This window comes from Schistocerca serialis, chromosome 5 (genome assembly GCF_023864345.2).
Source record: "Schistocerca serialis cubense isolate TAMUIC-IGC-003099 chromosome 5, iqSchSeri2.2, whole genome shotgun sequence".
In the NCBI taxonomy this organism is placed as follows: domain Eukaryota; kingdom Metazoa; phylum Arthropoda; class Insecta; order Orthoptera; family Acrididae; genus Schistocerca; species Schistocerca serialis.
This window is the reverse complement of record NC_064642.1, coordinates 737,190,896-737,203,516: the sequence shown is the minus strand read 5'-3', so window position 1 is coordinate 737,203,516 and position 12,621 is coordinate 737,190,896. Positions and strand designations below refer to the sequence as shown.

Sequence of the window (12,621 nt, the reverse complement as noted above, 5' to 3'; positions counted from 1 at the left end):
TAGTTAGGGGACTGATGAGTTCAGCAGTTAAGTCCCATAGTGCTCAGAGCCATTTGAACCATTTTGGCAGAAATTGGTAGAGTGCAGGCTTTGTGTCTGACCAAAAATAAAAGTAATACTAATATAATACTAATAATGAATAAATCACCACGTATGCTCTATAGGACCGTAGTAGCCATTACATAGTTACTGCTGTGCTCTGAGATTAGTTCGTTTATCTGTTGCGACGTGACTAATGAAGCAGTTTCTGGTCCATTCGGGACTATGCAACATGAAGAAGCACATATGGTATATGATATACAATGATCGGCCAGAACGTTATGGCCACCAATCTACTACCGATATAAACCCGTCCAGCCGATGGCAGCGTCACCTGGCGAGGAATGACTGCTAGTCAGACACACGCGCGGTTCATGTAGTATCAGTGAGCGTGCTGTCCGTGTGTAGAATGGGGAAGGCGCGCGATCTATCTTGAGTTTGAGCGAGGGCAGACTGTGATGGACCCGAGGCTCGGCACGAGCATTTCAGAAACGGCACGACTTTTCGAGGAGTGGTATGGTGAGTGTCTTCAACACGTTGCGAAATGAGGGGGAAACCACGCCCAAACGTCGTGGGGTGGGGCGACTACCTTTCATTATAGATGTCGGACGTCGTAAGCTGGGTAGACTGGTAAAAGAGGACAGACGGCCAACTGTGGCGGAACTAACATCAGACTTTAATTATGATCACAATACAAGTGTGTCTCAACACACAGTGCGCCGAACACTCCTAATGATGACCCTCCGCAACAATATACACCATGACATCAGCAACTACGACTGAAATGGACACTGGACATTGGCACAGTGGCAGAGCGTTGCATGGTCTGACGAATCCCGATGCGTTCTGCATCATACCTGTCATACTCGACGTACTCGAAGAGCTCGAGTTTTTCGAGCATATTTCTAAGAACGATTTCCTCATCCTCAATGAACACTTACAACTTTTTTTTCCCAATGGCTGTAATGCACCACTCGCGAATTTTTAATTCCTTTATTTTTTACTACATTTCCCATCCTCTAGTTCCGAAACATCTTCTTCAAATGGCTCTGAGCACTATGGGACTCAACATCTTAGGTCATAAGTCCCCTAGAACTTAGAACTACTTAAACGTAACGAACCTAAGGACATCACACACACCCATTCCCGAGGCAGGATTCGAACCTGCGACCGTAGCAGTCCCGCGGTTCCGGACTGCAGCGCCAGAACCGCACGGCCACCGCGGCCGGCAAACATCTTCTTCTTTGAATCTCTAATTTATACTACTAAAATTACCTTCACGCAGATACTTTTTGGGTGCGCAGCTGTTGGTATAAATATTCTTTAATATCCTATCGTTTTACGTAATGGTAATTTCTGTACAGCTTAATAGATGACTCTATTAGACATCATTTGTTCGACGGTTTGTATTTTCAGAATCACATCAAGCTCTTTCTTTAAAGTCAGTACCGCCATTGGACTGTTGTTTATTTACAGTGTTACATATACACTTACACAATCATGACTTCGGCTTCAAAGTGCCATTATGAAGTGTTTTAAGTGTTATATATTGCCTAAGGTGGCACTGAGCCGCGCGTCACTCGTGTTCGTGCCATTTATTATTTTATATCTTGTTTTTACCGTACTGCCAACTCGTTATCTTAATTTTCAATTACTGGTGTCACTGAGTTGTTGCCTTGCCTGTCTGTGAGCGGCAGCAGCAGCGCTTATCGATATAAGTCCTGCCGTATTATCTTTGCTGGACTGCTATTACTTCCGTGTCGTCGTGTGTTGTGAGTTAGTTCGGATCTGGCAGTGTTGGAGTTGGCAGTGAGGTCCGGACCGCCATGACTCGCCCGACGGTTGCCAACACGCATGATTGGAGTGGGGACGACTTTGGTTGTGCAGACGCGTGATTCGTCACTGTTATTGTACAGTCACTGCCGTTAGCACTGTCTAGTTCTTCCTGCAAGTGTTCGTGAAACTCTGTGTAGTTGGTGTGATTTTGACTGGAAAGTTGTTTGAAATGTTGTCGGCGTACTGGGTCTGAGGAGTCGGTCGGTTGACGTGGAGCAGTGAGGAGTTCTCGGCGGGGCGTAGTTTGGCCGAGGTCCGCTGGCGGTTTCTACGCAGTGTCGGAGAGAGTGGCGCTGTTACCATTGAAACGAGGTCCGCGACTCACCGACCCTGGACACGAAAGTTGAGTTTCTACACTCCTGGAAATTGAAATAAGAACACCGTGAATTCATTGTCCCAGGAAGGGGAAACTTTATTGACACATTCCTGGGGTCAGATACATCACATGATCACACTGACAGAACCACAGGCACATAGACACAGGCAACAGAGCATGCACAATGGCGGCACTAGTACAGTGTATATCCACCTTTCGCAGCAATGCAGGCTGCTATTCTCCCATGGAGACGATCGTAGAGATGTTGGATGTAGTTCTGTGGAACGGCTTGCCATGCCATTTCCACCTGGCGCCTCAGTTGGACCGGCGTTCGTGCTGAACGTGCAGACCGCGTGAGACGACGCTTCATCCAGTCCCAAACATGCTCAATGGGGGACAGATCAGGAGATCTTGCTGGCCAGGGTAGTTGACTTACACCTTCTAGAGCACGTTGGGTGGCACGGGATACATGCAGACGTGCATTGTCCTGTTGGAACAGCAAGTTCCCTTGCCGGTCTAGGAATGGTAGAACTATGGGTTCGATGACGGTTTGGATGTACCGTGCACTATTCAGTGTCCCCTCGACGATCACCAGTGGTGTACGGCTAGTGTAGGAGATCGCTCCCCACACCATGATGCCGGGTGTTGGCCCTGTGTTCCTCGGTCGTATGCAGTCCTGATTGTGGCGCTCACCTGCACGGCGCCAAACACGCATACGACCATCATTGGCACCAAGGCAGGAGCGACTCTCATCGCTGAAGACGACACGTCTCCATTCGTCCCTCCATTCACGCCTGTCGCGACACCACTGGAGGCGGGCTGCACGATGTTGGGGCGTGAGCGGAAGACGGCCTAACGGTGTGCGGGACCGTAGCCCAGCTTCATGGAGACGGTTGCGAATGGTCCTCGCCGATACCCCAGGAGCAACAGTGTCCCTAATTTGCTGAGAAGTGGCGGTGCGGTCCCCTACGGCACTGCGTAGGATGCTACGGTCTTGGCGTGCATCCGTGCGTCGCTGCGGTCCGGTCCCAGGTCGACGGGCACGTGCACCTTCCGCCGACCACTGGCGACAACATCGATGTACTGTGGAGACCTCACGCCCCACGTGTTGAGCAATTCGGCGGTACGTCCACCCAGCCTCCCGCATGCCCACTATACGCCCTCGCTCAAAGTCCGTCAACTGCACATACGGTTCACGTCCACGCTGTCGCGGCATGCTACCAGTGTTAAAGACTGCGATGGAGCTCCGTATGCCACGGCAAACTGGCTGACACTGACGGCGGCTGTGCACAAATGCTGCGCAGCTAGCGCCATTCGACGGCCAACACCGCGGTTCCTGGTGTGTCCGCTGTGCCGTGCGTGTGATCATTGCTTGTACAGCCCTCTCGCAATGTCCGGAGCAAGTATGGTGGGTCTGACACACCGGTGTCAATGTTTTCTTTTTTCCATTTCCAGGAGTGTATTTAACCTAACAGCAAGTCAAGACTGTTCACTTTATGTCGTTTGGAGTTCGTTGTCGGCTGTTGGGATATTTCCGCGAGCAACAATGTGTTTTTCAAGTTGGAAAATTCTAGCCACCCTCCGGTGGAGTTTCACTGTATTTGGTTATTTGAATTGAAGTACATCAGCGGAATCTTCTGACTTGTGGCCGTTACCGTACCCGTTACCTGCCCTGGCCGTTGGCGTAATTTTCAGGCAGTGTAGTTTCCTCATCGTGTTGTCGCTGTCCAGCACGGTGTGTAGTTTTACAGCTCCATGTATGATTGGTTGTGGGCGTTGTTTCCGTTGTACTCCCTGTTGCGCACTGGTCGAGTGAAGTGGAAGTTATGTTGTGGTCGGATCGTGAATGGCTGGCCCGACTGCCTGTCTCACCGAAGCGAGCGTTAGTGTTTGAACTACAAGCCGACCCTCGAACATCTGGGCGCCCTTGTGCGTACTGCCTTACTTTTTTTCATTTTGTTCTTGTTGTTGGTACTTGTAGGGCTTATAGCCGGTTTTGTGTTTTAAATTAGAGTTGTTTGACTCTTAAGGCCTTCAGCCAAGTTTAAAGTACTGTTTCACATAAGCCCTTTGGCATTTTAATAATTTTTGAATTTTTAAGTCTTCGGCCTTCAGCCGATTTGAATTTAACTTGTTTACTTTAACCTATTGAATTTTTAGGTCTTCGGCCTTCAGCCGATTCGAATTTAACTTGTTTACTTCTGTCTAACTAAAGAACTGATTTAAGATAAGGCTTGCCTTTTAAATTTCTGATTATGCTTGCGTTTTAAGTTATTGGCCTTTACCCGTTTTTAAATTGAAGTGGCTTTCAGCCGGTAATTAAGTCCCAAAGATTAAAACTGTGTTTTTAAGAAACTGTTTTGGGCTCTTGTAATGTTTGGTCAAATAATAAAGTTGTATGTTGGAATGTAAGTGACAGCCCCTTATTTTCGACCCTTTGCACAATTTATTCTATCTGTCCTGTCCTGCGGGTTTAGCACGGCGTTTCAGGCATACTGTCGTATTGCCCTCTTAGGTAATTTATAACACAACACTTGATAATGGCACTTTGAACGCAAAATCATGATTGTGTAAGTGTAAATAAACAAGTCTAATGGCGGTACTGACTTTAAAGAAATATATTATTACTGTGGTCCCGCATTATGAAAAAACTATTAAACATTAAGCTCTCTTCCTTTGTATTTTGTTTTTATAATTAACTGTTGTTTAATTCCATTATTTGTTATAATGTCTCAAATGGCCACGTCACTGTCCTTGCCAGATGGGCATCATAGCATATATTGTTTTCGTGGCAGCAGTGTAAGTCACTGGGCCGATCAGTCTGATGTTGTCCCTAGAAGAGCATATGTGCCAAGGGCTTGAAAGTGTTTAATTTTAATGTTTGATTTGAGCACATATGCTCGAAACTTTGACCACTGCTTTCACGCAATGTAACTTTACTTAAATAACTTGCGTATGCCATGACAATTGTTATCTTGGTTAATAATTTTGTCAAACTTAATTTGTGTGTATTATTTGTATTATTTTATAGGATTTCTTAAAATTTCGTTCTGATGATGACATCTTTAGAGGTGTCGAAACGTAGGTCAGTGTACCAAACAGTTATTAGCAGCGGGCTGACTGTGTGATTCCTATACTGAAACTTGTCTATGCATTCCAGGAGACAGACATGTTTAAAACGGTGACAAACGATTAAGTGTGTCTACCTGGAGGCCCTTTGCGGCCTTTCGTGGAGTTCATGTTCCCATGCAACGACGGATTTTCTATGGATGACAATGCACCATATCACGTGGCCACAGTTGTTTGCGACTGGTCTGGGGAACATTCTGGACACTTGGAGCGAATGATTTGTCCACCCAGACAGCCCGACAAGAATCCTATCGTTCATCTATGTATCATAATGGAGAGGTCAGTTCGTGCACAAAATACTACATCCGGAACACTTTCGCAATTATTGGCCGCTGTAGCACGGCTCAGTATTTCTTTTGGGGACATCCAGCGACTTGTTGAATCCAAGCCGCGTCAAGTTTGTGCACTGTGCCAGGCTAAAGGACTCCGACAGCACATTAAGGGGCTCCGGAAAGGCTCAAAATCATGAAAAGTTCAATTTTTACTTTTTTGCGTTTTCTGAATCTGCAGACTATTACCTTTTAATAGATATATAATTTATTCAATTCCGAAGACTACAACTATTTTTAAATTTTTTTTGAAATGTGTTCTACATGGGCGGGACCCACTGTGGCGCTGTTAAACTGCTGTCAAATGGTGTTATTATTAACGTCCGTGTTCATCAGGTACATTTTAGTGATGTGAGATAAAGTATGTGTTGTGGCTAACCTGTGATGGTTCAATATATATCGCTGGTGTGATTGTCGATTGTTTCATGTTTATTTACTCTGTCGTTATCTCGAAAATATTCGTAATTAATTCTGTTTCTTGAGTCTCTGTTTTGTTGAAGTATAATAATGAGTAAAAGTAAAGTTATTAGAAATCCTCTGAAGGCTTTTAAGAAAAGGAGAAATGTTGGAAAGCCAAAGGTATGTGTTATTACTGTAAACAATAAAGACGATAACCAAGTGAGTGAACCTAACCTCTCAAGTACACCTGCCAATAGCAGTCAAAGTGGGAAAGAAAATACTTCACAGAAGAAGCTTGGTTCAATGAGTGAAAACTATGAATGTTTTATGGGCGAATCGGATGTGAATGAAATATTTGATATGTCGGTTCTCAAAGGAATTTTTTACAAACTGTGTAAGATGTATTCATTGTAGTGAAGTAGGTCTGGAACTCTCCATAATAAAGCACGTAGGACTTGCTAGTGAAATACAACTGAAATGTGATAAGTGTTCATACATGACCACCTTTTGGAACAGTGTTGCAGTAACTGCAACTGAAGAAAATGGTAGCAAAATCTACGAACACAACAACGAGCGATGCTTGCTTTAGACAAGAAACGCCTTCGGGCTGCAGACAGGGCTGTAAAGAGTCTAGAAATACAAGCAAGAGTAAACAAGAGGAGGAACAAGAGGAAGCTGGAGGAGAAGTTTGCAGAGGATGAAGATAATCCATCCTATGGACCTGGAATGCACTAAAAAGTTAATCCAATCTTTGTCGCTCGATTCCCAAAACTTATATTTTCTCATACTAATTACATGTTTTCTAAGGATCTTCCAAACATATTTGTTTCAAACTTGCAGTAAATGTTACACAGTATCTTCTGCATAATTTAACACAGCCTTCTTCCAAAAAACTGTATTTTTGAATATATAAATAAAAAATTGCAAAAAAAATGTTGTGAATTTTCATTACAATTGAAAAAAAAATCATCTTTAATAGCTGAACTAAAATTTTGTAAAATCCCTGTGTTAAGTTGTAGCCCATATTCCAATAAATAATCTGTAAAAAGTTCAACTTTCTACCTCAAATACTTTCTGAGGAAAAATGTAATTTATAAGCGTTATTTTAACATTGCAAGTATAGGGCGTTCCGGAGCCCCTTAAGAGGTACCTCACGACCTTTGTCATCTCAGTGTAGCATATACTTTTCCTGAAGCTATAGAAATATTGTAGGTCGGGTTTTTTAATTTTGTACATTATAGTTATTGTGTAGGTATGTCGGGAATATTACTGAAAAGTAATGAGGGTGATAATGAATTTAACGTGACAGATTTTAAATAATTACAAAACTTACTGACGACGAAAGATTGAACATGCATACTATGTTCAGTAGGAGTGGCTACCTGTAATACATTAACTTCACTGTCAGTGACGAGAAGTCTTTCACGAAAAATACATCGTTTTCGCAGCAGATACACAAAGTGACCTCCATGTATCTCCGAACATTTAACGACTCACTGCACCATGCTTCTCTGAACACTCCACAGCGCAGCTGCATCTGCTGTTACAAAAGCAGCACAGATGCTTCACATTCATCGGCTGAGCAGAGTGAAAGTGTCTTAGAAAAAAAGATACAGGGTGTTTAAGTTAGGCGACATTTTATTTTATTTTTTTAAAGTACCGGTGGTTTTACCATGAAACTACCGACGCTTTCGCAAGATAGAGACATTTTGTGTTATATTGAGGAACTTCTACGCATGTAATGCATAGTAGCAGTCATTTATAGCGTTGAAAGCAAGAGTTGGCATGGAGATTTTGCTACGTTTTCGAAGATGTGGTTCAAATGGTTCAGATGTCTCTGAGCACTATGGAACTTAACAGCAGAGGTCATCAGTCCCGTAGAACTTAGAACTACTTAAACCTAACTAACGTAAGGATATCACACACATCCATACCCGAGGCAGGATTCGAACCTGCGACTGTAGCGGTAGCGCGGTTCCAGACTGAAGCGCCTAGAACCGCACGGCCACACCGGTCGGCCAAGGCCAGAACAACAGTGGATTAAATGCCACTACGGCCGGCGAAGAAGATTTGTCGTACTATTTTTCTTTTATTATTATTATTAGCATTTTACTGTGGCCATTATGAGGGGATCATTGACAGTGATAGTAGGTATATCAAAAGTTAGTGCAACGTAAATCTGAATTTGTATACAAACTTTATTCGTGAGGGTATTTTTGATCCGTCGTTGCAACTACAAAAATGCGCGTTTTTTTCACCAGTCGTATTTCACTTTATTGAGGTAAAGCGTCATCAGTGGTCTGTAATTAAGTTACTTACATTTTGATTTGCATAGTTACAGACCACTGATGATGCTTTACCTCAGTACAGCGAAACTTGTCTGGTGAAAAAATCAGGCATTTTTGTAGTTGCAAGATGGATCTCAAATACCCTTATGAATTATAAAGCAACTACTGACACTATGCCCACACAAATGAAGAAATAAAACTTTGTTCAATTGTAGGACCATTTTTGCTTGTTATTTAGAAGCATAATTTGTTTTAGGCGATACATGTTCATGGAAGTTTCGTGATGTGGAAATTGGTCTGGTTTGGTCTGGCAAAAATGCGAATTTGCTGTCAAACATCTCACATGAAATGATGGGTGGTTGAAAACTGTTATATCCCAATGGTTAAAAGGAGAAACCACCTTAAAACAAATGATTGCTTACTTTCTTTCAATTACTTCTTGCATTCGTTCCTTACTACTACAATAAAGGTTAATTTTGTGAAAAACTTTAAAATTATATATTTTTCATATTTTTAGGACTCAAAGAGTCGCAAATTTCTTTCAAAATATACAGGCGTACTTCAGCCAAACGTGAAATGCAGTATAGTTTGTTTCAGGCAAACTGTACTTGAGACATGCATGATACCATCGGTGAGTCAACCACTGCAGCAAAATCTCTGACCAGTGACTGTTATGTTCAACGTTAGGAAAAAAGAATCTAATGCTCTAGGATAAGTGTCATTTAACAAACAGTGTATTCTACAGCACTGTTGCGCAGATCCAAGTTAGAAAAAAAAAAAAAAATTACTCCTACACACGGAACCGAACTCGAGTATCCTAACGCAAAACTCTAACAGCTTCAATAACTGCGCAGACCATTGAATTACGATGCTTGCGGCATATGTGATTACAAATTGCCTTTCTCTGACATCGCTTTCTACCGAAAATAAGCACCACATTCGTACGGTTGGTACGCAAGGAATCGCGCTGTAAAAATATATTGGGATCTACGGTAGAAAAGTGCAAACAAATGCACCGAAATCTTGCACACAGGCACAGAGTGAAATGTTTAAAAGACAGTTTAAAAGAGAACAACAAAATAAATGCAGGCCGCACATCCAAATCCAACAGTCAGTACTGCCGCACACACATGCTGTGTCAGCAGACTGAAAACGCTGGCTGCATCTGACGAAGGTGGGTCAAGACAAGAAACGGATTTCGCTGCCAATGAGTTTTTACAGGATGTTTCAAAAATGACCGGTATATTTGAAACGGCAATAAAAACTAAACGAGCAGCGATAGAAATACAACGTTTGTTGCAATATGCTTGGGACAACAGTACATTTTCAGGCAGACAAACTTTCGAAATTACAGTAGTTACAATTTTCAACAACAGATGGCGCTGCAAGTGATGTGAAAGAGATAAAAGACAACGCAGTCTGTGGATGCGCCATTCTGTACGTCGTCTTTCTGCTGCAAGCGTGTGCTGTTCACAACGTGCAAATGTGCTGTAGACAACATGGTTTATTCCTTAGAACAGAGGATTTTTCAGGTGTTGGAATTCCACCGCCTAGAACACAGTGTTGTTGCAACAAGACGAAGTTTTCAACGGAGGTTTAATGTAACCAAAGGACCGAAAAGCGATACAATAAAGGATCTGTTTGAATAATTTCAACGGACTGGGAACGTGACGGATGAACGTGCTGGAAAGGTAGGACGACCGCGTACGGCAACCACAGAGGGCAACGCGCAGCTAGCGCAGCAGGTGATCCAACAGCGGCCTCGGGTTTCCGTTCGCCGTGTTGCAGCTGCAGTCCAAATGACGCCAACGTCCACGTATCGTCTCATGCGCCAGTGTTTACACCTCTATCCATACAAAATTCAAACGCGGCAACCCCTCAGCGCCGCTACCATTGCTGCACGAGAGACATTCGCTAACGATACAGTGCACAGGATTCATGACGGCGATATGCATGTGGGCAGCATTTGGTTTACTGACGAAGCTTATTTTTACCTGGACGGCTTCGTCAATAAACAGAACTGGCGCATATGGGGAACCGAAAAGCCCCATGTTGCTGTCCCATCGTCCCTGCATCCTCAAAAAGTACTGGTCTGGGCCGCCATTTCTTCCAAAGGAATCATTGGCCCATTTTTCAGATCCGAAACGATTACTGCATCACGCTATCTGGACATTCTTCGTGAATTTGTGGCGGTACAAACTGCCTTAGACGACACTGCGAACACCTCGTGGTTTATGCAAGATGGTGCCCGGCCACATCGCACGGCCGACGTCTTTAATTTCCTGAATGAATATTTCGATGATCGTGTGATTGCTTTGGGCTATCCGAAACATACAGGAGGCGGCGTGGATTGGCCTACCTATTCGCCAGACATGAACCCCTGTGACTTCTTTCTGTGGGGACACTTGAAAGACCAGGTGTACCGCCAGAATCCAGAAACAATTGAACAGCTGAAGCAGTACATCTCATCTGCATGTGAAGCCATTCCGCCAGACACGTTGTCAAAGGTTTCGGGTAATTTCATTCAGAGACTACGCCATATTATTGCTACGCATGGTGGATATGTGGAAAATATCGTACTATAGAGTTTCCCAGACCGCAGCGCCATCTGTTGTTGAAAATTGTAACTACTGTAATTTCGAAAGTTTGTCTGCCTGAAAATGTACTATTGTCCCAAGCATATTGCAACAAACGGTGTATTTCTATCGCTGCTCGTTTAGTTTTTATTGCCGTTTCAAATATACCGGTCATTTTTGAAACACCCTGTATATTCAAGCAGCAAAGTAACTAACGATGGTCCGAGTAGAGGGGATGTAAAACGCAGACTTGCAATAGCAAGAAATGCGTTTCTGAAAAAGAAGAATTTGATAAATTCAAGCGTTAGTAAGTGTTTTCTGGAGGTATTTGCCTGGAATGTAGCTCTGTACTGAAATTAAAAGTGATCGATAGAAAGTTTAGAAGATAAGACTTTTGAAGATTTCGAAACGTGTTTCTACCGTAGAATGCTTAAAGGAAATATGTAGATTGAACAGCTAATGAGAAGTTAGTGAACGGAAATGGAAAGTAAAGAAATTTACGCCACAACTCAGAGAAGGGATCGGTCGACATAAAATAGCCTGAACCATGAAGGAATCGTCAGCTGGTAATGGAAGGAATGTGTATATGTAAGGTGCGGGGGGGGGGGGATATTTCGTAGGGGACGCTTGCTCTCGACTACATTAGGCAGGTTCAAATGGATGTGGCTTGCACTGTTTGTAGCGAGATGAAGAGGTTTGCACAGGTTAGAGTAACGTGCGGAGCTGCGTCAGACCAGCATTCGCAGTGATGATGACAAAGACAGCTGCGAGGTGTAGATAATAGAAGCGGAGCCATCAGACCCTCACGAGCACATCGCCAATATGGTGTAGGCGGTCCAAAATCGGGCATGTACGCAAGGCGACAACTACTTAAGAATAAGCTAGACACAAGTGACACAGTTACGAAAATAATTCCTTTTGGCGTCTGACACCCCCTATATTCTTACCGAAATTCTTCTGTTGGCAGCACATAGAGCAAGACCTTAATGAGAGTGATACGGACTGTGGAAGGTTACGTATTTGTAACTCTGCGTATATTTTGCTTTGTGAATGAAGGAAAAATGCACGTCTACGGGGCAGCAAGTACTGCTGTCCATACAGTGTGACTGCAGTAAGTACTTACCAGTCGTTGCCGGTCTTGGCGACATTCTGCCGTTTCCGACCCGTCTGATGTGGCTTGGGTTCCGCCACCATGTTCACATCTGCAACACAAAACAAACATACTGTATACACAATTTGTACAAATGGTTCAAATGGCTCTGAGCACTATGGGACTAAACATCTGTGGTCATCAGTCCCCTAGAACTTAGAACTACTTAAACATAATTAACCTAAGGACATCACACACATCCATGCCCGAGGCAGGATTCGAACCTGCGACCGTAGCAGTCGCGCGGTTACAATTTGTACATACCACGACCGTAGCAGTCGCGCGGTTACAATTTGTACATACCAATATAAATGTTGCATGTGGGTCTTGGGTATGGGTATGTGTGATGAACCTTTTAAATTGTAACGTACCATGTATTGGAGGCTGTTTGAGTAGAAAATGTGGGAAAGACAAACAAAAGAAAAACTGGCTCTGGTGACATTCTCCTCCAGCGAGCACCTCTATGTCTACTCGCTCTGTGACGTCACGTCCACGCCACAACCATTGAAAGGTGGATACACTGAGCCACAGCGCCAGAGATTGCGCCAAAGAGTTTTAT

At 43.6% G+C, this 12,621-nt stretch overlaps 1 protein-coding gene across 1 annotated transcript in view; it reads right to left on the bottom strand.

Annotated features, from left to right (window-relative positions):
* Positions 1 to 12,621, bottom strand: part of LOC126481395 (RNA-binding protein Raly-like) — a 999,983-nt gene that overhangs the window by 402,057 nt on the left and 585,305 nt on the right. The window contains exon 4 of the mRNA XM_050105125.1: positions 12,036 to 12,114. Within this exon, the coding sequence (XP_049961082.1) occupies positions 12,036 to 12,114 (79 nt within the window). The remainder of the gene's footprint in view (positions 1 to 12,035; positions 12,115 to 12,621) is intronic.